The sequence below is a fragment of the Stenella coeruleoalba genome, assembly GCF_951394435.1.
Source record: "Stenella coeruleoalba genome assembly, chromosome: 8".
NCBI lineage: Eukaryota > Metazoa > Chordata > Mammalia > Artiodactyla > Delphinidae > Stenella > Stenella coeruleoalba.
This window is the reverse complement of record NC_137154.1, coordinates 83,547,817-83,575,419: the sequence shown is the minus strand read 5'-3', so window position 1 is coordinate 83,575,419 and position 27,603 is coordinate 83,547,817. Positions and strand designations below refer to the sequence as shown.

Below are 27,603 nucleotides of genomic sequence, written 5' to 3'. Positions count from 1 at the left end.
ACTGAGAAAACATGGAAGATCATGGCTTTGGATCTGTAGCCAAGTGGACTTATTAATAATTCACCTATGAATTAGACATACTGTCCTTTACACTGGTACAACTGGAGACTTTTCCTATAGAGGCAGAGGCTGCCCCTATAACAGAGGACATGAGGAAGCATAAATTAGATTCTGCAAACCAGCGGGATTTGAGAAGGAGAGAGGAAAGGGCTCATCCAAGCAGGTTTGGCTCCAGGCTAACCAATCAGCTGAGGTGCCTTCTCTCCTGGGGAGTTGGAAGTTAAGGAATGGAGAAGAGCGAGGTTTGTTCTTATTACTTTCACTCCTATAGAGATTCTCTCCATTCCTAGGGAAATATAAAAAATGGGGCCTAAGTGTTCCTCCAACACCCTAAAAGTTCATTATATAGTTGTTTTTTTCTGATGTGGACCAGTTTTAAAGTCTTTATTGAATTTGTGACAATATTGCTTCTGTTTTATATTTTCGTTTTTTGGCCATGAGGCATGTGGGATCTTAGCTCCCCCTGACCAAGGATCGAACCCGCACCCCCTGCACTGGAAGGTGAAGTCTTAACCACTGGACCACCAGGGAAGTCCCATTATATAGTTTTTATTTTTTTAACAGACCTTTATCGGGGTATAATTGCTTCACAGTACTGTGTTAGTTTCTGTTGTACAACAAAGTGAGTCAACCATATGCATACATATATCCCCATATCCCTTCCCTCTTGAGCCTCCCTTCCACCCTCCCTATCTCATGTCTCTGGGTCATTGCGAAGCACCTACCTGATGTCCCTGTGCTATGCTGCTGCTTCCCAGTAGCTATTTACATTTGGTAGTGTATACATGTCGACGCTACTCTCACTTCGCCCCAGCTTTCCCCTCCCCTCCCCCATGTCCTCAAGTCCATTCTCTATGTCTACGTATTTATTCCTGCCTTGCCACTAGGTTCATTAGTACCATTTTTTTTTTCCTTTAGATTCCACATATATGTGTTATCATACGGTATTTGTTTTTCTCTTTATGACTTGCTTCACTCTGTATGACAGACTCTAGGTCCATCCACCTCACTACAAATAACTCAATTTTGTTTCTTTTTATGGCTGAGTAATATTCCATTGTATATATGTGCCACATGTTCTTTATCCATTCATCTGTCAATGGACAGTTAGGTTGGTTACATGTCCTGGCTATTGTAAATAGTGCCACAATGAACATTGTGGTGCATGTCTCTTTTTGCATTATGGTTTTCTCAGGGTATATGCTCAGTAGTGGGATTGCTGGGTCATATGGTAGTTCTATATTTAGTTTTTTAAGAAACTTCCATACTGTTCTCCATAGTGGCTGTATCAGTTTACATTCCCACCAACAGTGGAGGAGGCTTCACTTTTCACCACACCCTTTCCACCATTTATTGTTTCTAGAGTTTTTGATAATGGCCATTGTGACTGGTGTGAGGTGATACCTCATTGTAGTCTTGATTTGCATTTCTCTAATAATTAGTGATGTTGAGCATCTTTTCATGTGCCTCTTGGCCATCTGTATGTCTTCTTTGGTGAGATGTCTATTTAGGTCTTTCACCCATTTTTTAATTGAATTGTTTGTTTTTTTGATATTGAGCTCCATGAACTGTTTGTATATTTTGGAGATTAATCCTTTGTCCATTGGTTCATTTGCAAATATTTCCTCCCATTCTGAGGGTTGTCTTTTCGTCTTGTTTATGGTTACCTTTCCTGTGCAAAAGCTTTTAAGTTTCATTAGGTCCCATTTGTTTATTCTTGTTTTTATTTACATTTCTCTAGGAGGTGGGTCAAAAAAGATCTTGCTGTGATTTATGTCATAGAGTGTTCTACTTATATTTTCCTCTAAGAGTTTTATAGTGTCTGGTCTTACATTTAGGTCTTTAATCCATTTTGAGTTTATTTTTGTGTATGGTGTTGGGGAGTGTTCTAATTTCATTCTTTTACATGTAGCTGTCCAGTTTTCCTGGCACTTATTGAAGAGGCTATCTTTTCTGCACTGTATGTTCTTGCCTCCTTTATTCATGAATTAGGTGACCATATGTGCGTGGGTTTATCTCTGGGCTGTCTATCCTTTACCATTGATCTATATTTCTGTTTTTGTGCCAGTACCATACTGTCTTGATTACTGTGGCTTTGTAGTATAGTTTGAAATCAGGAGCTTGATTCCTCCAACTCCATTTTTCTTTGTCGGGGTCTTTTGTGTCCATATGAATTGTAAAATTTTTTGTTCTAATTCTGTGAAGAATGCCCTTGGTAGTTTGGTAGGGATTGCATTGAATCTGTAGATTGCTTTGGGTAGTATTGTCATTTTCACAATATTGATTCTTCCATTCCAAGAACATGGTGTATTTCTCCATCTGTTTATGTCATCTTTGATTTCTTTCATCATGTGTTATAGTTTTCTCAGTAAAAGTCTTTTGCCTCCTTAGGTAGGTTTATTCCTAGGTATTTTATTCTTTTTGTTGTGATGGTAAATGGGAGTGTTTCCTTAATTTATATGTTTGATTTTTTTGTTGTTAGTGTATAGGAATGCCAGAGATTTCTGTGCATTAATTTTGTATCCTGAAACCTTACCAATTTTGTTGATTAGTTCTAGTAGTTTTCTGGTTGCATCTTTAGGACTCTCTATGTATAGTATCATATCATCTCCAAACAGTGACAGTTTTGCTTCTTCTTTCCAATTTGTATTCCTTTTATTTCTTTTTCTTCTCTGATTGCCATGGCTAGGACTTCCAAAACTATGTTGAATAAGAGTGGCGAGAGTGGACATCCTTGTCTTGTTGCTGATCTTAGTGGAACTGCTTTCAGTTTTTCACCACTGCTTATGCTGTTTGCTGTGGATTGGTCATATATGGCCTTTATTATGTTGAGGTAGTTTCCCTCTATGCCCATTTTCTGGAGAGTTTTTATCATAAATGGGTGTTGAATTTTGTCAAAAGCTTTTCTGCATCTATTGAGATGATCATACGGTTTTTATTCCTTAATTTGTTAATATGGTGTATCACATTGCTTGATTTGTATATATTGAAGAATCCTTGCATCCATGGGATAAATCCTGCTTGATCATGGTGTATGATCCTTTTATTATGTTGTTGGATTCTGTTTGCTAGTATTTTGTTCAAGATTTCTGCATCTATGTTCATCAGTGATATTGATCTATAATTTTCTTTTTTTGTGATATCTTTTTCTGGTTTTGGTATCAGGGTGATGGTGGCTTCATATAATGAATTTCGGAGTGTTCCTCTCTCTGCAATTTTTTGGAAGAGTTTGAGAAGGATGGGTGTTAGCTCTTATCTAAATGTTTGATGGAATTCGCCTTTGAAGCCATCTGGTCTTGGACTTTTGTTTGTTGGAAAATTTTAAATTATGGTTTCAATATCATTACTTGTGATAAGTCTGTTTATATTTTCTAATTCTTCCTGGTTCAGTCTTGGAAAATTGTACCTTTCCAAGAATTTGTCCATTTCTTCGTGGTTGTCCATTTTATTGGTGTATAGTTGTTTGTAGTAGTCTCTTATAATCCTTTGTATTTCTATGGTGTCAAATGTGATTTCTCCTTTTTCATTTCTAATTTTATTGATTTGTGTCCTCTCCCTTTTTTTCTTGATGAGTCTGGCTTTATCAATGTTGTTTATCTTCTCAAAGAACCAGCTTTTAGTGTTATTGATCTTTGCTATTGTTTTCTTCATTTCTATTTCGTTTATTTCTGCTCTGATCTTTATGATTTCTTTCCTTCTACTGCCTTTGGGTTTTCTTTGTTCTTCTTTCTCTAGTTGCTTTAGGTGTAGAGTGAGAGTGTTTATTTGAGATTTTTCTTGTTTTCTTGAGGTGAGATTGAATTGCTATAAACTTCCCTCTTAGAACTGATTTTGCTGTGTCCCAAAGGTTTTGGGTTGTTGTGTTTTTGTTGTCATTTGTTTCTATGTATTTTTTAATTTCTTCTTTGATTTCTTCAGTGATCTCTTGGTTATTTAGTAGTGCACTGTTTAACCTCCATGTATTTATGTTTTTTACAGTTTTTTTCCTGTAATCGATTTCCAATCTTATAACGTTGTGGTCAGAAAAGATGCTGCATACGATTTCAATTTTCTTAAATTTTCAGAGGCTTGATTTGTGTCCCAAGATGGGATCTATCCTGGAGAATGTTCCATGTGCACTTGAGAAGCAAGTGTATTCTGCCACTTTTGGGTGGAATGTTCTATAAATATCAATTAAATCTATCTGGTATATTGTGTCATTTAAAGCTTGTGTTTCCTTATTTATTTTATGTTTGGATGATCTGTCCATTGGTGTAAGTGGGGTGTTAAAGTCCCCCACTATTATTGTGTTACTGTCTATTTCCCCTTTCATGGTTGTTAGCATTTGCTTTATGTATTGAGGTGCTCCTATGTTGGGTGCATAAAGAGTTACAATTGTTACATCTTCTTTTTTAGATTAATCTCTTGATCATTATGTAGTGTCCTTCCTTATCTCTTGTAACAGTCTTTATTTTATAGTCTATTTTATCTGATACGAGTATTGCTACTCCAGCTTTCTTTTGATTGCCATTTGCATGGAATATCTTTTTCCATCCCTTCACTTTCAGTCTTTATGTGTCCCTAGGTCTGAAGTGGGTCTCTTGTAGACAGCGTATATGGGTCTTGTTTTTGTATCCATTCAGCCAGTCTGTGTCTTTTTTGGGGGGCCTTTAATCTATTTACATTCAAGGTTATTGATATGGAAGTTCCTATTACCATTTTCTTAATTGTTTTGGGCTTGTTTTTGTGGGTCCTTTTCTTCTCTTGTGTTTCCCGCCTAGAGAAGTTTCTATAGCATTTGTTGTAAAGCTGGTTTGGTGGTGCTGAATTCTCTTAGCTTTTGCTTTTCTGAAAAGCTTTTGACTTCTCCATCGAATCTGAATGAGATCCTTGCTGGGTAGAGTAGTCTTGGTTGTAGGTTTTTCTCTTTCATCACTTTAAGTATATCCTGCCACTCCTTTCTGGCCTGCAGAGTTTATGCTGAAAAATCTGCTGATAACCTTATTGGGATTCCTTTGCATGTTATGTATTGTTTTTCCCTTGCTGCTTTTAATATTTTTTCTTTGAATTTAATTTTTCTTAGTTTGATTAATATGTGTCTTGGTGTGTTTCTCCTAGGGTTTATCCTGTATGGACTCTCTGTGCTTCCTGGACTTGGGTGACTATTTCCTTTCCCATGTTAAGGAAGTTTTCGACTATAATCTCTTCAAATATTTTCTCAGACCCTTTCTTTTTCTCTTCTTCTGGGAACCTATAAGTTGAATGTTGGTGCATTTAGTGTTGTCCCAGAGGTCTCTGAGATTGTCTTCAATTCTTTTCATTCTTTTTTCTTTATTCTGCTCCTTGGCAGTTATTTCCACCATTTTGTCTTCCAGCTCACTTATTCGTTCTTCTACCTCAGTTATTCTGTTATTGATTCCGTGTAGTGTATTTTTCATTTCAGTTATTATGTTGTTCATCTCTGTTTTATTGTCCTTTAATTCTTCTAGATCTTTGTTAAACATTCTTGTATTTTCTCAATCCGTGTCTCCATTCTGTTTCAGAGATCCTAGATCATGTTTACTATCATTACTCTGAATTCCTTTTCAGGTAGATTGCCTATTTCCTCTTCATTTATTTGGTCTTGTAGGTTTTTACCTTGCCCCTTCATCTGTGACATATTGTTTTGCTCTCTCTTTTTTTTTTCCTTTTTTTAATGAGTGTGATTGTGTTCCTGTCTTCCTAGTTGTTTGGCCTGTGGCTTCTAACACTGCAGTTTGTAGGCTGTTGGGTAGAGCTGGGTCTTGGTGCTAAGGTGAGGACCTCCGGGAAACCTCACTCTGATGAATATTCCCTGGGGTCTGAGGTTCTCTGTTAGTCCAGTGGTTTGGACTCAGAGCTCCCACTGCAGGAGCTTTGGCCCGACCCCTGGCTCATGAACCAAGATCCTGCAAGTTCTGCGGGATGGTAAAAAAAAGGAAGAGAAAAGGTGGGAAAGGCCTTGGCTGTGGAGGGTGGGGCCGAAGCAGGGGTGATGTTTGGGCAGTGGGTGGGCCTATGTTTAGGACCAACAGGGCTGGGAAAGGCTGTGGTGGGGTGGGGGGTGGGGCTTAAGCTCAACAGAACAGAAGGGGCTCAGGAGTGCCTCCTGCCCCTGGTCTCAGAGGGTGGGGGACCCTGCCCTGGGAGCCCAGCAGGCTTCCTGGGCTTGAGTGGGCGGGGCAAACGCCCTCCACTCCTCTCCTGCTCCTCCGGTCCTGGAGGTCCCTTTCCACCTGCCTCTGCTGATCTCCCCGGCCTCCCTCATATGCCCCCAGGGCCCATGAAGCCTGGAGGGGGCTTTGGAGGGTGGGGGACTGGCCTGGGAGGTCAGCAGGCTCCCCGTGCCCAAGTGGGAGGGGCAAATGCCCTCTGCTCCTTTCCTGCTCCTCTGGTCCTGAGGGCTCCTTCTGCCTGCCTATCCTTCTCTCCCGGCTTCCCTCCTACTCCCCCAGGACCAACCCAGCCTGGAGGGGACCTCTGAGGGCGTAGGACCCGGCCTGAGAACCGGGCAGACTTCCCCAGCCAATGTGGTAGGGGAAATGCTGGGCCCACTCCCCCCGATCCGAGCCCCTGAGGGTCCCTCCAGGCGTGGGAACCCCTCTCCCCTCTCAGCCACCCCTCAGCGGTGCCGGTCCTGTCCAAACTCCACTTCTCCCCGCCTCAGTTCCCCCACATCCTACCATCCTCCTTGGGTGTTAGGCTCCCCGAGCAGAGTCCGGCAGGCGCCCCAGTTATGGGGAGACGTGAACTCTGCATCTTCCCACACCGCCATCTTGACTCTGCCCCCCTCTATAGTTTTTAATTAAAACTGGTAAAGAGGGGAAAACTTACCTCGAGTTGCACTGAAAATCTGCTGTAATTGTTTTCTCCATTTGGTGTCTCTGGAAGCATATACTTTTTTTTTCCAGTTTTTTTAAAAAAATTGAAGTATAATTGACTTACAGTATTATATTAGTTTCAGGTGTACAGGATAGAAATTTGATATTTTTATACTTTGTAAGAGGATTACCACGATAAGCCTAGTTGCCATATGTTGCGATACAGAATATAGTCAATAATATTGTAATGCTGTACATTATATCCCCGTGACCAATTTATTTTGTAAGTTTGGGAGTTTGTACCTCCTAATCTCCCTAACCTATTTCACTCATCCTTCCATCGTCCTCCCCATTGGAACCACCAGTTCTCTGTATCTGAGTCTGCTTCTGTTTTGTTATGTTTTTTTTAGATTCCACATGTAAGAGATCATAACATCTTACAGAAAAAACCGGAACGAACTTTTTTGGGCAACCCAATGTTTGTCTTTCTTGTCTGACTTATTTCACTTAGCATAATACACTCTAGGTTCATCCCTGTTGTCGCAAATGGCAAAATTTCCTCCTTTTTTATGGCTGAATAATGTGTGTGTGTGTGTGTGTGTGTGTGTGTGTATCTCACATTTTCTTCATCCATTAATGGACATTTAGGTTGCTTCCATGTCTTGGCTGTTGTAAATAATGCACATGAGGGAGCACATATCTTTTCAAGTTAGTGTTTATTCCTTTGAATAAATACCTGGAAGTGGAATTGTTGGATCATATAGTAGTTCTATTTTTAATTTTTTGAGGAACTTTCATACTGTTTTCCTTAGTGGCTGAACCAATTTACATTCCTACCAACAGCATGCAAGGTTGCATTTTTCCCATATCCATGCCAACACTTGTTATTTCTTTTTGATAATCGCCATTCTGACAGGTGTGAGGTGATACCTCATTGTGTAGCAATCACCTATTCTATGCTAGGCCTGAGGTAGGTACTATAGTAAGTTTTTCCTCATGAGGAATAGCCAGGTCCTCAGGAATAGATACACATACAACTACTATTGTTCTTGTTGTGCTAGCTGTCTTATTTGGGTTATCTGTGTATATGAATCTGGTGATTTATTTTGCTTAAGGAGGAAAGCCCAGGACATAAATAAATGGAATTTAGGAAGCCTTCTCTCCAAAAATGTACGATACACCACCTATATTTTCAAATAAATTATTTATGATGAACTTATTCATTCATTTATTCACCCCAAAATATTTGTGGAATATAATCTACTAGACAGAATCTAACAAGTAAATGAGGATAAAATCCAAAAAATTTTTATTTAAGCTAAAATGTTTCATTACCTATGTAGCCTTATCATGTACAAAGGAAAACTTAATTTTACTGAGGTGGTTTGTGACTGATCTTGCTTTGAGAGTCCTTATTTGGATGGTGGTGGATTTCACTTCACAGTACCTGCAAACAAATGAAGCCACAGTGTGATAAATGAGAGCTGATAGCAAGTGGTCTCAGTGCAAACACATAAGCATGATCATATTATCTCATAGGTGTTTAAGCTATTGAATATTCAGTGATGGCTAAAGTGCCTCTAATTGGGCATCTGTTCATTTTCAAGCTTATTTTTCTGTTACGCAATGTATATTTTGCTCTCTTTTATGGCATTTGGCAATGTGCTTAGACCATTAAACTAAAAGATGCCTTTTCTTTTAATTTTACATTCCTCTTGAGCTCAGCCATATAAAACCATTGAAAAATCATCTGTATTTGGGGCTGAAGAGGAAGAGAGGGCAGAATCTATTATTCAGCTGTTGAGACCTAGTTTTGTAAGGTAGAGTTGTGTTTGAAAGGTGGAATTTGCTGACGTTGTGCTCTAGAGTAGATTTGTTTGTGGTGTTTTCTTTTAAACTTTTAATCGGATCTAATTTTGCTTGTTTCACATAGGCAATACTGTAGACAAGTTCCCAGGTATGTCCCCTAAATGTATTCATGGTATCTGATCAACTAGGAAAGTTTTCACGCTAGAAACATGAAATGATGCTCAGCTTCTTACACGCTCTCTCAGAAGCAGTGAGAAATAAGTTCCTTGGGCCCCAATGGTATTTAGCTGCTGCATCTACTACTTGCAGATCACTGTTATATGCCGTAAGGTACCATCTCAACTTCATGTATGAGATCTTTTTCCCCCTCTTGATAAGACTATTAAGGCCTGTACTTTAGAAAATTGCTTCTGACTGTAGGACAAGGGAGCAGAGCTCGTTTTCTTTCTTTAGTCATTTTTACATGGGAGGTCCTATGTGCTGTGTGTTGATTCCAGAGTGTGTTGTTACTGCCATTGTCTCCTTCCTTTGAGTTTCACAAGACTTGGTAATCTTGAGATTCCAGTTTTCAAAGAATTTAGCAAATGAATTCATGGCTCCTAGTGTTGGGAAACTGGTTTGTTGTGGTCCTTGATTTTAACTTTTCTTAAAGGATGGAAACTAAGCAGACTTATGTAGTATAGGTAGGAGATTTAAAGGTCACTGACAGCAGCTGTTGGTCTCCAACATATCCTAGGCAAAATTCCTATTAATTCCTCTGCTTTGGAAAAATATGGTATACCACAAGCTTCTCTTTCAGCTACTTTTCAGCTTAGGAAAGTATACTTCTGGGAGTGTCATCTTTTGTAGAAGGACAAAAAGTTATATTTGTTTTACTAAAAATGTTCAGGGTTGCTCTTCTCCCTCACAATGGACTAATTATCTCATGATATGGTGGGATTCTATATTTATGAATCCAGGGAACGTATGTTAACAGACATTTTTGATATTGTTGTATTTCTTCCTTTGTAAGTAGTTTGTAGCTTCAGTCTTGTATCCTTGCAGTTGTGTCTGTCTCCCTTTTTCCTCTTCTCCTTTCTCACGTGTCCAAACATGGCAGACATGGCCATGATGAGGTATGTGGAATCACTTGTTTGCTATTTAAAATAAAAAGCAAACTTACTTCATTTTGTTACTGAACCAAACTTGGGTCTGCTTGCCCGCATGGAGTAAAGCCAATCTACTGACACTGGATTGTGGTGAGGGAAAGGGCAGCATTTATTGTAAAGGTGCCAATACAAGGAGGATGGGTGGCTCATGCTCTAAAACCCTAAAGTCTCCGAAGGGTTTCAGAAAAGTTTTTTTAAAGGCAAGGTGAGGGAGGGGTGTCCCAGGATATGTGATCAGCTTCTGCACAGTTCTCTGACTGATTGATGGTGATCAATCCTTAGGTGCCAGATGGTTTGGAGGCTACGTGCTCATAATCATTAAGTAATTTCTTCCTTTGGTGGTGGTTTTAGCATGTAAAAAACTCAGGAAATATGCGTCAGATACTATTATCTTGGTACTTCAGAGAGGAGCTAAGACAGACGATATGGGGGAGGGGTCTGTCCCAGGAAGACCCCATAGGGTCCTGCTCAGTTACAGGTGGGTCCAGTTAGGGCAACTTAGATTTGGCAGGCTATGGGAAACAGGTGGACTTCTTTCTAGTCTGCTAAATTCTCAGGTATGAAATATTTTCTCCAGCTAAATATAGTCACTTCTGTCCTCTCAGCTTTCATCATTCTGTATAAATCACACATCATTCTTTACCTCTTATTGTCTCTTATTGATATACCCTCAAGGGTTTCAAAAGATTAAAGGTCTCAGCCTATTTTTAACCAATAAGGATCAGGATTAAGTTTGTCTTCTTTCTCAGAAGTGTTCCCAGTAGCAATATGTTTTTTCATTTTCCTGTTTAGCCAACATGGAGGAGATCTGTTTCATGTACTTTCTGTTATGCATCTTATCTTTTTTTTTGGCTGTGCCATGGGGCATGTAGGATCTTAGTTCCCCGACCAGAGATTGAACCTGTGCCCCCTGCCTTGGGATCCCGGAGTCCTAACCACTGTACCGCCAGGGAAGTCCCTGCATCTTATCTTTATTTGAGTAAATACTTGAGTGATAGCTGTGTCTGGGTTTTTTTTTCTGTTGTATTTTGGTTGTGTTAAAGGTTTTATAAGATCAGAATGTCTAGGATTTTTTGTTTGTTTGCTTTGAACTGAACATTACCCTCAGTCATGCCCCATTGTTGGAGGAGAAGGGAGTGTGAGAGAATGGTCATGTCCCAGGTCTTGGGTGAATTCCTGGGATGAGCTACCAAGTGAGGATTCTTGGCTTCACGTAGGAAAGAATTCTAGGGCGATCCATAGTAAATGAAAGTTTGTTTAGAGAGCGACACATTCCATAGACAGAATGTAGTCAGTCTCAGAAGGTGAGACCGGGGTCCCAGGCTGTGGGGGTTGTTAGTTTTTATGGGCTGGGTAATTACATATGCTAACGAGTGGGAGGAATATTCTAACTGTTTTGGAGAAGGGATGGAGATTTCCAGGAACTGGGCCACAGCCCACTTTTTGGCCGTTTGTGGTCAGCCTGGGAACCATCATTGTGCCTATGGGTGTGTCATTTAGCATGCTAATGTGTTACAATAAGCTAATGCATTATAATAAGGCTCAAGGTCTACTGGAAGTCAAATCTTCTGCCATCTTGGGCCTAATTAGGCGGATTAGTTTTTATTGTATCCTCAATGGCTGTGTCATTCTTTTAATGATTGTGCCCTGCCCCCTTCCCTCCTGTCTTACCATGAGCTTGCTGGGAACTTGATCTTTATTGACTCTGCCATCTCAGAAAATAAAGAATATAGGTAAAGCCAAAAAGAATAATTGGAAAAAGCTCCTGTGGAACAAAGCTGTCACAGGGCAGAATGATTCAGCAGTTGCTGGCAAGCACTATTTATTGTGAGTCCTTAGTGAATTTTTGAAAAAAATCTTTTTTTTTTTTTGGCCTTTAACAAGCATTATATATTTTTAAAATTTATTTATTTATTTATTTTTGGCTGTGTTGCGCATAGGCTTTCTCTAGTTGCAGTGAGTGAGGACTACTCTTCATTGCGGTGCATGGGCTTCTCATTTTGGTGGCTTCTCTTGTTGCAGAGCGTGGGCTCTAGGCATGTGGGCTTCAGTAGTTGTGGCACGTGGGCTCAGTAGTTGTGGCTCACGGGCTCTAGAGCACAAGCTCAGTAGTTGTGGTGCACAGGCTTAGCTGCTCCACGGCATGTGGGATCTTCCCGGACTGGGGATCGAACCCATGGCCCCTGCATTGGCAGGCAGATTCTTAACCATTGCGCCACCAGGGAAGTCCCACAAGCATTATATTTCAGATACAGATACTGTGATGATATTGATAATACTTTATTTTTATGATGGAATATTTTAGGGAAAATTTGATTTTCATAGAAAATGTACATTTAATTTTATAAATAAGAGTCATTTCCTTAAATTCACAAAAACTTCCCAGAGAGGGGAGAGGGTCTGGAAATGGAGTTAATAATTAATCATGCCTACATGAGGAAGCCTCCATAAAAATCCCAGTAGTATAGAGAGATTCCAGGTTGATGAACACGTGGAGGTGCTGGGAGAGTGGTGTGCCCAGAGAGGGCATGGATGTTCTGTACTCCTTACCTTGTCCTATACATCTCTTGCATCTGATGTTCATCTGTATGCTTTATCATATCCTTTTATAATAAACTGATAAACAGTAAGTACACTGTCTTCCTGAGTTCTGTGAGCTTCTCTAGTAAATCAATAATCATCAATTATAATCATTAATAAGTATTCTGTACATTTTCTAACATAATTCCCATAACATTTGGATTATTTGGTAGTGTATTTTTCTTCCTTGAAACTTGGCTTTTATATTTCAGCACAAATGTTTCCACATTAATTAGTATCATGTTTGTATTTGTCTTGTCAGTTCTAATCATTTGTTTAAACTGAGATTTCCCTATTTTAAAATCATTACTCTGTTGATAGGAGGGGATGTGTTTGAATTTCACAAATATATATGTATTTTGTATTTTTAAAACATGTGGAATATTAATTAGCCAGAAACTGTAATCTCTAGGTGGGCAGAGAATATGTCTCTTATTCACCATTGGAGTCTTTGATGCCTCACACAGTGATTAATAAATATTTGTCTAATGAATGAGTTATAGTCTAGTCTCTCAGAATATTTTCCCATCAAGAGTTTTCACCCAGACAGTTTTCATTCCTTTAAGCCACAACTGATCATCTCTAATAATGTAATTAATAAATACGCTATTATTTTTTCTTATGTGTGGACCTTAGTGTCTATTCAGAAAATTGAAGCCTATATATAATGGCTTAAAAATGGGCCACAGTGGGGTTTTCTCCCCTTTTCCTAACATTTTATTATGAAAATTTTCACACCGAAAAGTTAGTATTATACAGTAAATCCCTATATACTCACCACCTGATGCTACAGTTAACATTTTAATATGCTTGCTTTATTAAATATCTGTTCATCTAACCACCCTCTGTCTGTCAGTCCATCTTTTATTTATACGTTTCAGGGAAGTTTCATTTCACACCCAAAACTTCAGAATTTATCTACAGTGTTTATAAAATAGAATGCTTTTGGAGTATGACTATTTGAAATTATATGTCATCATTTGGAACAGATAATTGTTTGGAAAATTAAATTCTATCATCTTACTTTATTTTCCATACTTAGATTGGAATGGCAGATGAGAAGGGGAAAAAACCAGCTTAGATCTGTATAATTTTGTATAGTTTACAAAGAATTTTCATGTGTATTATCTAATTTGATCCAATATTATTATTAATAATAGTAGGTAACAGTTACTGAATGCTTTCTTTGATGCCAGGTACTGTGCCAAGTTTACCTTTAATGAAGGTACTATGCTAAATTATATTATCCCACTGATATTTGGTTGTCATATTTATTTTTCAGATGGATTGATTTGTTCATTTAAATATTTTTTAGCCCTGTCACACGCCTTTTTAAAATTCACATTTGTTAGCTGCTGCTACGTTTAGACTGAAGTCATCAGTGTTTGGGTTCCTGAGCACAAAAACATTTTCTCGGCTGTTGTACCTTTATATGTTGCTATTTATAATATTTGATCATAATTTAGGAAGAATTGCTGAAAATCCTCCTGTGTTCTTTGTTTATCTCTTGTAAATCAGTCTCTAAAATCCAAAATGTTGCATGACTTTAAAGACAAATGGATTATATGAGAATCTGCATCTAATAGTTACTTCCCCTTATATTATGAATTATTAATATTTCTATGAATAATAAGTGTTTTTTGTATTTATGTTGTACCAGATACTGTAATTTATATCCACTTAACAATCCTGTAAGAGTTGAGGAAACTGGACACAGAAGGGTTAAATGACTTGTCCTGAATCATATGGCCAGTAAATGAAAAATCCAGGATATGAATGTTTCAGCTCCTAAGTCCTTGTGTTTGACCACTACCCTAGTGTTTTGCATAGTATATGTGTGTTCCTCAGACCATCCGCATCATAATTTCCTTAGAAATTATGTTAGAATTATGTTAGAAGTGCAGATTCCTGAGCCTCATGATACATCTACTGAGTCTCTCTGTGGATTAAATATGTTTTTTAGTCATTCAGTTGATTCTTATGTACACTAAAGTTTGAGAACCTCTGTGCTATGCCATCCTATAAGCATTACCATGTTTTAATCTCTATTAGCCTAGAAGGATAGCCAGAATCATTCTTATTCTTGGAGTACATGACATTTTGGATTGATCTTTATGCTTTTGTCTTTACTTCAAGATTGTCATGGATTTTAAGCACCCAGGTGGTGTCACAGTGCCTGTTATGCTGCCTTGTAGGAGTTTGCTGGTGATGACAGGAGAATCTAGATACCTTTGGACCCATGGGTATGTACTGAAATGAGCTTGATGACAGGATACCTTTTGCTTTGTGGGAGTTCTCATTCTTTTCTTCCTGAGCCACCAGAACCATGCTCCAGGCTTGCACATTGAGGCTTCTGGGTTTAAAACCCCAGGGACATCTATGGCTTTTTTAAAACTTTTTATTTAAAAAATTCAAATTTAAAGAAAAGTTGTAAGCGTAGTATGGTTAATTCCCTTCACCTTTCACATAGATTTACAAATTGTGAATATTTTGCTATGCGTTTTCTCTCTCACATGTTATCATTATTATTATTTTTGCTGAATCATTTGAGAGTAAGTTGCAGCCATCATGACTCTTTACCCTTACATGCTTCATTGCATATTTTTATTTTTTAATTTTTTTAATTTATAAAATTTTTTTTAATTTATTTTTTTTTAGAAGGTGTTGGGGGTAGGAGTTTATTAATTTTATTTATTTATTTTTGCTGTGTTGGGTCTTCATTTCTGTGCGAGGGCTTTCTCTAGTTGTGGCAAGCAGGGACCACTCTTCATCGTGGTGCACGGGCCTCTCACTATCGCGGCCTCTCTTGTTGCAGAGCGCAGGCTCAGTAGTTGTGGCTCACAGGCCTAGTTGCTCCGCGGCATGTGGGATCTTCCCAGACCAGGGCTCGAACCCGTGTCCCCTGCATTAGCAGGCAGATTCTCAACCACTGCGCCACCAGGGAAGCCCATTCATTGCATATTTTTAAAGAGCAAGGACATTGTCTGTATCAGGGGTTGGCAAACAATGGCTCGTGAGTCAAATTCAGCCCTTATTTTTACAAAGCTCTTGAGCTAAAACTGGTTTTACATTTTTAAGGGGTTGTAAAGAACAAAACCAAAAAAGAATATGTGGTAGAGACTATATGTGGCTCTCTGTGCCTGTAATATTTACTATCTGGCCCTGTTATAGAAAAAGTTTGCCAGCCCCTGTTTTATGAAACTGCAGTGTAAGCCTCAAATTCAGGAAATTCAACATTGTAAAATACTCTTATCATACTCTTATACAATCCATCATGAAATTGTGCTAGTTGTACTTTATAGTATTGTCAAAGAAAAACCAGACCCTGACAGTAGTTAAAGCAGCAAAACCAGATTTTACTCAGGAACTATTGCAACAGGGGAAAAGAGACCTCAGTATAGGAGTGGGCTCAATTTCAATACAAAAAGGAGAAATGGAGTTTTATAGGCAAGGAGCCTGGGATTGGGAATGGGGCAGTGTGGGTGGATAGAAAACTAAGAGGAAACATCAGTGGTAAGGGGGAATTCTGGCTAAACCAACCATAGGATTCTTGCTGAAGGCAGGCCAGGACGATCAGACATCACCTGGGGGAAAGATGCAGGAAGGAATTTGGTCAGATACCAAGGATGATCAGATATCGAGGGTGGGGGATTCAGGCTAAACTGACTTAGCAGAATTCTTGCTAAAATGGGGCTAGATCTAGAACATACCCAAGGATAGGGCCTATTTGGGCTCAGAGGAACCTGAGTAAAGTTTGGTCACGGAGAGAATCTGTCAGTACCTCTTGGTAAGTTTTCCCTCTGATCTAGGATTTGGCCCATTAACCTGCATTACACTTAGTTGTCAATTCTCTTTAGTCTTCTTTAATTTGAAACAATTCCTCAACTTTTCTTTGTCTTTCATGACATTTATGCTTTTAAGAAGGCCAGTTGTTTTACAGAATGACCCTAAATTTGAGTTTGTTCGATTGAATCTAATCTGAAAGAAATGGGTTATTCACTTTTGGCAGGAATGAATCCTTAGCCTTTTGAGGTGGAAGCATCACACTGCTAAAATTTACATATATTGTCATGTCACTTAAAATACTTCTGAGCTCTGTACTTATTAATACTGCCCTGGTTGGAGATTTTAGCTGATGCATTTTTATAAAAATTCAAGGAAGGGGCTTCCCTGGTGGCGCAGTGGTTGAGAATCCGCCTGCCGATGCAGGGGACACGGGTTCGTGCCCTGGACCAGGAAGATCCCACGTGCCGCGGAGCAGCTGGGCCCGTGAGCCATGCCCGCTGGGCCTGAGCGTCCGGAGCCTGTGCTCCTTAACGGAAGAGGCCACAGCAGTGAGAGGCCCGTGTACCACAAAAAAAAAAAAAAAAAAAAAAATTCAAGGAAGTGAACATGTAAATGAATTTGTAACCTGTCTTAAATGAGCCATAAAAACAGATGGCCTGATTTTGTGCACTAAGGATTAAATTTACCTGATTTCTTTTTCACAGCCATTTAAAATATTTTTAACTTTCAGTAATTGAAAATGGTGATGTGATCTAGTGGTGTTTAAAGTATTCCTGTAATTTTGAGAATATTCACATTTTCTTTTGTGTTAGGTTCAAGGATTTTTACTATTGGTACCATTTAAACTTAAGAGTAATAGCAGTACAACAAATACAAAATAAGAAATCACTTTCTATAGGCCTATGTTATGAAAATATTTTAATTTGTTCTGGGTAATAGTATAGATTACTTCTCCTAAACATCATCTTCATCAGATTATTTTCTTGTTAAATGTTAGGAGTAGGATCTCTGGAAGATTGACTTGCAGGTTAATATTTATTTTTAAACCTTTCTCTAGAATGAAAATTTTCTATAATAATTTCAGGGGAAAAAGAACCTTCAGTATTATTTTTAAAGGCTTCCACTGATACCCGTTATCTGTAATGTGATTTGTATGTGTGTGTGTGTGTGTGTGTGTGTGTGTGTGTGTGTGTGTGTCAAGAAGAGAGAGAGAAGGAGGGAGGGAAGGGAAGGGAAGACACACAGAAACAGGAACAGAGAGAGACTGACCAAACAAATGGTATATCAACTACTGACGGGTTCCTTGGAATCTGGATGGAAGGGAAGATAAATTGAAAAAGCACATTTAGTGCACTTAAAAATACATATAAACTATAGAAATAAACCTTGATTAAAAACAGTTTGATCTCTGTGCTAAAAAAGCACTAGAAAGCACTACTGAAGAAGGTTGTTGATTAACGCGGCCAATTCCAAATACTTTTAATTTGATATATAGTTTACTATTCTAGCCAGCAGGCCCTAAATCAAATATGGCAAACTGGCAACACATGGGTCAAATATAGCAGTCAGGCTGTTTGGCTGGTGTGGTAGTGCTCAATGTTGTGGCATTTTAAAAAATTGGTTACACGTGAAAATTAGGAGCTTTTACACAAGAATCTGAATTTTCAGCTTCTTTTGAAAATTGAGAAGATCTGAAACCACAGTATCTTTTGGCAGCAGTAGCTGAGACTATCAATGGCTTTCTATAGGTGAGACCTACATTTTCAGATTCTCTAGAGTTCCTACCACTTTCTATGACTCCCCGAACTACGGCTGAGTATCAGTTGTCATTTATCATTGTGCTTGTACTGTTGTTTTTATCTTAAAACAGAGTTAAGTGAAAATTAAATATTTCTTAAACTCATGTCTGTTTTAAAAGTGGGGGAAAAAGGTAGAATGAGCAGGAACATGTGTTTTAAGAAAAATGGAAGAGAACACTGTTTTTTTAAATGAAGACAATTCCTATGTTTTTAATGGCAAACAATATATTTCTAAACAAATCTACCTGCTTCACTCATTTATGTTAGTTGACTAGCCTTGGGTTGCATTAGTTCACGAGTTTGTGTGAGCTCTCCTTTTAAATTATTTTTGGAGCATTTTCTTTGTGCCAGGCATTGTCTAAAAGCTTTACATATATTAACTGATTTAACTCATATCGTCACAGTGGAAAGTTTTTTTCTTGGTTTTGTCCCCATTTTTAAAGGAAATTGGAGCATAACTTGTACAAAGTTACAAAACCATTAAAGGGCAGACACAAGACCAGAAAGCCAGGGAGTCTGGCTTCAGGATCTGTGCTCTTAACCATACTGTTATAGCTAAACTTGTTTGCTCCCTTTCATCTGAATTTATACAGTGCCTTGTAGCCTTCAGACTTTTGTCAACTCTTAATGCAATAAATTTCCTTCTCCCTTCCATTCACTTGTTTTTAACATGTAGCTCAACTTTTATTTCCCTTATAATGTATAAAGATTTTTCTGACTGCAGTAGCCTGAAATAATTTCTCTCTTAACTCCTAAAGACTGTATTGTCTCCTACTGGCTTGTGATGTCTTTTCTATTGTATTGAACTGTTATTTAAATCTATAAAAATGTTTTTATCTTTTTTTTTTTTTTTTTTTTTTTTTTTGCGGTACGCGGACCTCTCACTGTTGTGGCCTCTCCCGTTGTGGAGCACAGGCTCCAGACGCGCAGGCTCAGTGGCCATGGCTCACGGGCCTAGCCACTCCGCGGCATGTGGGATCTTCCCAGACCGGGGCACGAACCCACGTCCCTTGCATCTGCAGGCGGACTCTCAACCACTGCGCCACCAGGGAAGCCCTGTTTTTATCTTTTTATTTAATATTTTCCCAACTAGATTATAATTTAAGTACAGGGGGAAAAAAGATGTTCAGAGACATGTAAAGAATTAATTATTTTTAACATATGGATTACCTCTTCCTAAAAATCTGAGATTGGTACCCAAAGCAGTAAGTACTGTTTGACCTTTGCCTAAGATTTAACTCTAGGCAAGTGAAGTCATTGACTTCAGAGAGCCATTATAGAGAACTACTTAGTACCCAAGAGAGAATTGCTAATAAGAGTTTCAAGATATTCATTGTTCTAAAATATCTTGACTTTTGTTCAACACCATAGTTTTAATCATTTTCAGCTATTAGAGTAACAATCATATAATTTCAGGCATTTTTCGCTTGCTTTTACTTCTAAAAAATTGCTTTTAGCATGAGCTCTTTTAAAAGAGCCATTCTCCCAACTCGTTTTATGAGACTGGCATTACCCTGACACCAAAATTTGTTAAGGACATTACAACAAAATAAAATTACAGACCAGTATCTCTCAGAGATGGTAGAAGTCCTTGACAAAATATTAGAAAATCCAATCCTGCAATATATAAAAAAGAAAACACATCAAGACTAAGTGGAGTTTATCCCAGGATTGTAAGATAGGTTTAACATTTGGAAACCGAACATTAAAAGAACAAAAGAGAAAAAGTATATAATCATGTCATCTTGATTGATGCAGAAAATGTATTTGACAGAATTCAGCATCCACTCATGATAAAAACTTGGCAAACCAGGATAAGAAGGAAACTTATTCAGTCTGATAAAGGGCATCAATGAAAAACCCACAGGCAACATCATATTTAGTGATAAAATATTGAATGCTTTTTCCTAAAATATTGAACATGGCAGGGATTTCTGCTCTCATCACTTCTATTTAATATTGTATTGGATGTCTTAGTATAATAATCCAAGAGAAAGAAGTGAAAATCATATGTGTTTGAAAGGAAGAAGTAAAACTCTTTATGATTGTAGATGTAGAAAATCCTAGGAAATCTACAAAGTACTAGAATTAATAACTAAATATAGCATACAAGTTTGTAGCATACAGGGTCAATAATCAAAAATTAATTTTGGGCTTCCCTGGTGGCGCAGTGGTTGAGAGTCTGCCTGCCGATTCAGGGGACACGGGTTCGTGCCCCGGTCCGGGAAGATCCCACATGCCGCGGAGCGGCTAGGCCCATGAGCCATGGCCGCTGAGCCTGCACGTCCAGAGCCTGTGCTCTGCAGCGGAAGAGGCCACAACAGTGAGAGGCCTGCGTACAGCAAAAAAAAAATTAATTTTGGGGGAAAGAAATAAAATCCATTTTAAAATAGTATCAAGACCATGTTACCAAAACAAACTTGGGTTCACTTGCCCACACGCAGTAAAAGCCAGTCTACTGACATCAGGTTGTGGGTGAAGGAAAGTGGAGCATTTATTGTTGGGCACTGTACAACGAATCCGGACAGCTAGTGCTCAAAAATCCCAAACTCCTCAATGGGTTTCAGCAAAGTTTTGTTTTGTTTTTTTCAGTATGCGGGCCTCTCACTGTTGTGGCCTCTCCCGTTGCGGAGCACAGGCTCTGGATGTGCAGGCTGAGAGGCCATGGCTCACGGGCCTAGCCACTCCATGGCATGTGGGATCCTCCCGGACCAGGGCACGAACCCGTGTCCCCTGCATCAGCAGGCGGACTCTCAACCACTGCGCCACCAGGGAAACCCCAGCAAAGTATTTTTAAAGGCAGGGTGAGGGAGGGGTATCCCAGGGTATGTGATTAGCCTGTGCACAGTTCTCTGATTGGTTGATGTTGAAGTAACAGGGTGGTGTTACAGGGGTTAATATTATCAATCCTTAGGTGCCAGTAGGTCATGGGTGCTCATGGTCATCAAGTAGTTAATTTCTTTCATTTAGTAGGGGTTTTAGCATCTGTAAACCAATTCAGGAAATGTGCATCAGATACTATTATCTAGGTACTTCAGAGAGGAGCTAAAAGCAGAGGATGTGGGGGAGGGATCTGTCTGGGGAAGACCACATAAGGTCCTGCTCGGTTACAACCTGTAAAATACTTCTTTTCCAATACTCTGAATTAATTAGTTTCAAAAATAAACAGTTTCAGAAGCTGTCAGCCTGGAAATTCTGATTTTTTAATTAAGATTTTATTTATATATAACACTGTATTAGTTCCAGATGTACAGCATACTGATTCGCTCTATGTATATATTGCAAAACGGTCAATACAATAAGTCTAGTTAACATCCATCACCACACAGTTACAAATTTGTTTTTCTTTTATTGGGAACTTTTATGATATACTCTCTTAGCAACTATCAAATATGCAATACAGTATTATTAACTATCGACACCGTTATAGCACCCGGACTTATTTACTTTATTACAGGAAGTTTATACCTTTTGACCACATTTACCATTTCACACACCTTCCCCCACCCCACTTCACCCCACCCCACCCACCTCACAAACCACCAATCTGTTTTCTGTATGTATAAGTTTGTTTTATTTTTGTTTTACATTCCACATGTAAGTGAGGTCATATGATATTTGCTTTCTTTCTCTGACTTATTTCACTTAGCATAATGCCCAGTTGTTTCCATGTCTTGGCTATTGTAAATAATGCTGCAATGAACATAGGGGGTACAGATATCTTTTTTTTTTATTTTGCGGTATGTGGGCTTCTCACTGTTGTGGCCTCTCACATTGCGGAGCACAGGCTCCGGACGCGCAGGCCCAGCGGCCACGGCCCACAGGCCCAGCCACTCCGCGGCATGTGGGATCCTCCCGGACCGGGGCATGAACCTGCGTCCCCTGCATTGGCAGGTGGACCCCCAACCACTGCACCACCAGGGAAGCCCCCAGGTATCTTTTTAAGTTAGTCTTTTTGTTTCCTTCAGATAAATACCCAGAAGTGGAATTGCTTTGTTATATGGTAGTTATATTAAAATTTTTTGAGGAATCTCCATACTGTTCCATAAGGGTTGCACCAATTTATATAACCACCAACAGTGTACAGGATTGTCTTTTCTACACATCCTTGCCAACACTTGTTATTTTTGTATTTTTGATAATAGCCATTCTTTTTTTTTCACAATTTTTTTAACATCTTTATTGGAGTATAATTGCTTTACATTGTTGTGTTAGTTGCTGTTGTATAACAAAGTGAATCATCCCCATATCCCCTCCCTCTTGTGTCTCCCTCCCACCCTCCCTATCCCACCCCTCTAGGTGGTCACAAAGCACGAGTTGATCTCCCTGTGCTATGCAGCTGCTTCCCACTAGCTATCTGTTTTACATTTGGTAGTGTATATATGTCAATGCCTTTCTCTCACTTAGTCTCAGCTTACCCTTCCCCCTCCCTGTGTCCTCAAGTCGATTCTCTACGTCAGCATCTTTATTCCTGTCCTGCCCCTGGTTCTTGAAAACCATTTTTTTTTTTAGATTCTATATATATGTGTTAGCATATGGTATTTGTTTTTCTCTTTCTGACTTACTTCACTCTGTATGACAGACTCTAGGTCCATCCACCTCACTACAATAACTCAATTTTGTTTCTTTTTATGGCTGAGTAATATTCCATTGTATGTACGTGCCACATCTTCTTTATCCATTCATCTGTCAATGGACACTTAGGTTGCTTCCTTGTCCTGGCTGATAATAGCCATTCTAATAGGTATAAGCTGGTAATCTCATTCTGGCTTTGATTTGCATTTCACTGATTAGTGATGTTGAGCACCTTTTCATGTACCCATTAGCCATCTGTATGTTTTCTTTGGAAAAATATCTATTCAGATCTTCTGCCTATTATTGAGTTCTTGATCTTTTTTTTTTTTTTTGCAGTGGCACATAGATTAAACTGTAGTCAGTTGTTTTCTATTTTCCCTTTAATTTACACTAGAATTCTATAGATAATAAATTTCATCTTAACTTGATCATATTTTTATCATGTTTGCTTTTTTTTTAAACCAGGTTTATCTTTTAGCCTTCCTACTAGTTTTGTAAGTGGTTGATCTACTACATTTACTATATATTTGCCTTTACCAATGAGATTTTACCTTTCACAGTTTTCATATTTCTTATGGTCTTTTCTGCTTAGAAAAGTCCCTTTAGCCTTTCTTGCAAAGCTGCCTTGCTGATGCTAAACTCTTTTAGCTTTTGCTTGTCTGTAAAACTTTTTAACTCTCCTTCAAGTCTGAATGAAAGCTTTGCTGGGTAGCGTATTCTTGGTTGTAGATTTTTCCCTTTCATCATTTTAAATATATTGTGTCACTCCCTTCTGGCCTGCAGAGTTTCTGCTGAATAGTCAGCTTATAACCTTATGGGAGTTCCCTTGTATGTAACGTGTTGCTTTCCCCTTGCTGCTTTTAATATTCTCTCTTTATCATTATTTTTTGCCATTTTAATTACAGTGTATCTGGGTGTGGTCCTCTTTAGGTTGCTCCTGTTTGGGACTCTCTGTGCTTCCTGCACCGGGATGTCTGTTTCTTTTCCCAGGATAGGGACGTTTTCAGCTCTTGTGTCTTCAAATATGTTCTCTGCCCCTTTCTGTCTCTCTTCTCCTTCTGGGACCCCTATAGTGTGAATATTAGTGCAATTGATGTGTCTCAGAGGTCTCTTAAACTGTCCTCATTTCTTTTTTTTTTTAACATCTTTATTGGGGTATAATTGCTTTACAATGGTGTGTTAGTTTCTGCTTTATAACAAAGTGAATCAGGTATACGTATACACATGTTCCCATATCTCTTCCCTCTTGCATCTACCTCCCTTCCACCCTCCCTATCCCACCCCTCCAGGCAGTCACAAAGCACCAAGCTGATCTCCCTGTGCTATGCGGCTGCTTCCCACTAGCTATCTACCTTAAGTTTGTTAGTGTATATATGTCCATGCCACTCTCTCGCTTTGTCACAGCTCACCCTTCCCTCTCCCCATATCCTCAAGTCCATACTCTAGTAGGTCTGTGTGTTTATTCCTGTCTTACCCCTAGGTTCTTCATGACATTTCTTTTTCTTAAATTCCATATATATGTGTTAGCATACAGTATTTGTCTTTCTCTTTCTGAATTACTTCACTCTGTATGACAGACTCTAGGTCTATCTACCTCATTACAAATAGCTCAATTTCGTTTCTTTTTATGGCTGAGTAATATTCCATTGTATATATGTGCCACATCTTCTTTATCCATTCATCTGATGATGGGCACTTAGGTTGTTTCCATATCCGGGCTATTGTAAATAGAGTTGCAATGAACATTTTGGTACATGACTCTTTTTGAATTATGGTTTTCTCAGGGTATATGCCCAGTAGTGGGATTGCTGGGTCATATGGTAGTTCTACTTGTAATTTTTTAAGGAACCTCCATACTATTCTCCATAGTGGCTGTACCAATTGACATTCCCACCAGCAGTGCAAGAGTGTTCCCTTTTCTCCACACCCTCTCCAGCATTTATTGTTTCTAGATTTTTTGATGATGGCCATTCTGACTGGTGTGAGACGATATCTCATTGTAGTTTTGATTTGCATTTCTCTAATGATTAATGATGTTGAGCATTCTTTCATGTGTTTGTTGGCAGTCTGTATATCTTCTTTCGAGAAATGTCTATTTAGGTCTTCTGCCCATTTTTGGATTGGGTTGTTTGCTTTTTTGTTATTGAGCTGCATGAGCTGCTTGTAACTTTTGGAAATTAATCCTTTGTCAGTTGCTTCATTTGCAAATATTTTCTCCCATTCTGAGGGTTGTCTTTTGGTCTTGTTTAGGGTTTCCTTTGCTGTGCAAAAGCTTTGAAGTTTCATTAGGTCCCATTTATTCATTGTTTTTATTTCCATTACTCTAGGAGGTGGGTCAAAAAGGATCTTGCTGTGATTTATGTCATAGAGTGTTCTGCCTATGTTTTCCTCTAAGAGTTTGATAGTTTCTGGCCTTACATTTAGGCCTTTAATCCATTTTGAGCTTATTTTTGTGCATGGTGTTAGGGAGTGATCTAATCTCATACTTTTACATGTACCTGTCCAGTTTTCCCAGCACCACTTATTGAAGAGGCTGTCCTTTCCCCACTGTACATTCCTGCCTCCTTTATCAAAGATAAGGTGACCATATGTGCATGGGTTTATCTCTGGGCTTCCTATCCTGTTCCATTGATCTATCTTTCTGTTTTTGTGCCAGTACCACACTGTCTTGATTACTGTAGCTTTGTAGTATAGTCTGAAGTCAGGAGCCTGATTCCTCCAGCTCCGTTTTTTGTTCTCAAGATTGCTTTGGCTATTCGGGGTCTTTTGTGTTTCCATACAAATTGTGAGATTTTTTGTTCTAGTTCTGTGAAAAATGCCAGTGGTAGTTTGATAGGGATTGCATTGAATCTGTAGATTGCTTTGGGTAGTAGAGTCATTTTCACAATGTTGATTCTTCCAATCCAAGAACATGGTATATCTCTCCACCTATTTGTATCATCTTTAATTTCTTTCATCAGTGTCTTATAATTTTCTGCATACAGGTCTTTTGTCTCCTTAGGTAGGTTTATTCCTAGATATTTTATTCTTTTTGTTGCAGTGGTAAATGGGAGTATTTTCTTGATTTCACTTTCAGATTTTTCTCATTAGTGTAGAGGAATGCCAGAGATTTCTGTGCGTTAATTTTGTATCCTGCAACTTTACCAAATTCACTGATTAGCTCTAGTAGTTTTCTGGTAGCATCTTTAGGATTCTCTATGTATAGTATCATGTCATCTGCAAACAGTGACAGCTTTACTTCTTCTTTTCCAATTTGGATTCCTTTTATTTCCTTTTCTTCTCTGATTGCTGTGGCTAAAACTTCCAAAACTATGTTGAATAAGAGTGGTGAGAGTGGGCAACCTTGTCTTGTTCCTGATCTTAGCGGAAATGCTTCCAGTTTTTCACCATTGAGGATGATGTTGGCTGTGGGTTTGTCATATATGGCCTTTATTATGTTGAGGAAAGTTCCCTCTATGCCTACTTTCTGCAGGGTTTTTATCATAAATGGGTGTTGAGTTTTGTCGAAAGCTTTCTCTGCATCTATTCAGATAATCATATGGTTTTTCTCCTTCAATTTGTTAATATGGTTTATCACATTGATTGATTTCCGTATATTGAAGAATCCTTGCATTCCTGGAATAAACCCCCCTTGATCATGGTGTATGATCCTTTTAATGTGCTGTTGGACTCTGTTTGCTAGTATTTTGTTGAGGATTTTTGCATCTATGTTCATCAGTGATATTGGCCTGTCGTTTTCTTTCTTCGTGACATCCTTGTCTGGTTTTGGTATCAAGGTGATGGTGGCCTCGTAGAATGAATTTGGGAGTGTTCCTCCCTCTGCTATATTTTGGAAGAGTTTGAGAAGGATAGGTGTTAGCTCTTCTCTAAATGTTTGATAGAATTCGCCTGTGAAGCCATCTGGTCCTGGACTTTTGTTTGTTGGAAGATTTTTAATCACAGTTTCAATTTCAGTGCTTGTGATTGGTCTGTTCATATTTTCTATTTCTTCCTGATTCAGTCTTAGCAGGTTGTGCATTTTTAAGAATTTGTCCATTTCTTCCAGGTTGTCCATTTTATTGGCATAGAGTTGCTTATAGTAATCTCTCACGATCTTTTGTATTTCTGCAGTGTCAGTTGTTACTTCTCCTTTTTCATTTCCAATTCTGTTGATTTGAGTGTTCTCCCTTTTTTTCTTGATGAGTCTGGCTAATGGTTTATCTATTTTGTTTATCTTCTTAAAAAACTAGCTTTAAGTTTTATTGATCTTTGCTATTGTTTCCTTCATTTCTTTTTCATTTATTTCTGATCTGATCTTTATGATTTCTTTCCTTCTTCTAACTTTGGGGTTTTTTTGTTCTTCATTCTCTGATTGCTTTAGGTGCAAGGTTAGGTTGTTTATTCGAGGTGTTTCCTGTTTCTTAAGGTGGGCTTCTATTGCTATAAAGTTCCCTCTTAGAACTGCTTTTGCTGCGTCCCATAGGTTTTGGGTCATCATGTCTCCATTGTTATTTGTTTCTAGGTATTTTTTGATTTCCTCTTTGATTTGTGCAGTGATCACTTCGTTATTAAGTAGTGTACTGTTTAGCCTCCATGTGTTTGTTTTTTTACAGATCTTTTCCTGTAATTGATATCTAGTCTCATAGCGTTTTGGTCGGAAAAGATACTTGATACAATTTCAATTTTCTGAAATTTACCAAGGCTTGATTTATGACCCAAGATATTATCTATCCTGGAGAATGTTCCATGAGCACTTGAGAAAAATGTGTATTCTGTTGTTTTTGGATGGAGTGTCCTATAAATATCAATTAAGTCCATCTTGTTTAATGTATCATTTAAAGCTTGTGTTTCCTTATTTATTTTCATTTTGGATGATCTGTCCATTGGTGAAAGTGGGGTGTTAAAGTCCCCTACTATGAATGTGTTACTGTCGATTTCCCCTTTTATGGCTTTAGTATTTGCCTTATGTATTGAGGTGCTCCTATGTTGGGTGCATAAATATTTACAATTGTTATATCTTCTTCTTGGATCGATCCCTTGATCATTATG

The 27,603-nt window shown here is 38.5% G+C and overlaps 1 protein-coding gene across 1 annotated transcript in view; it reads left to right on the top strand.

The window, feature by feature from the left end:
• Nucleotides 1-27,603, top strand: part of ALKBH8 (alkB homolog 8, tRNA methyltransferase) — a 70,739-nt gene that overhangs the window by 19,034 nt on the left and 24,102 nt on the right. Inside the window, exon 8 of the mRNA XM_079929658.1 lies at nucleotides 14,552-14,658. Within this exon, the coding sequence (XP_079785784.1) occupies nucleotides 14,552-14,658 (107 nt within the window). The remainder of the gene's footprint in view (nucleotides 1-14,551; nucleotides 14,659-27,603) is intronic.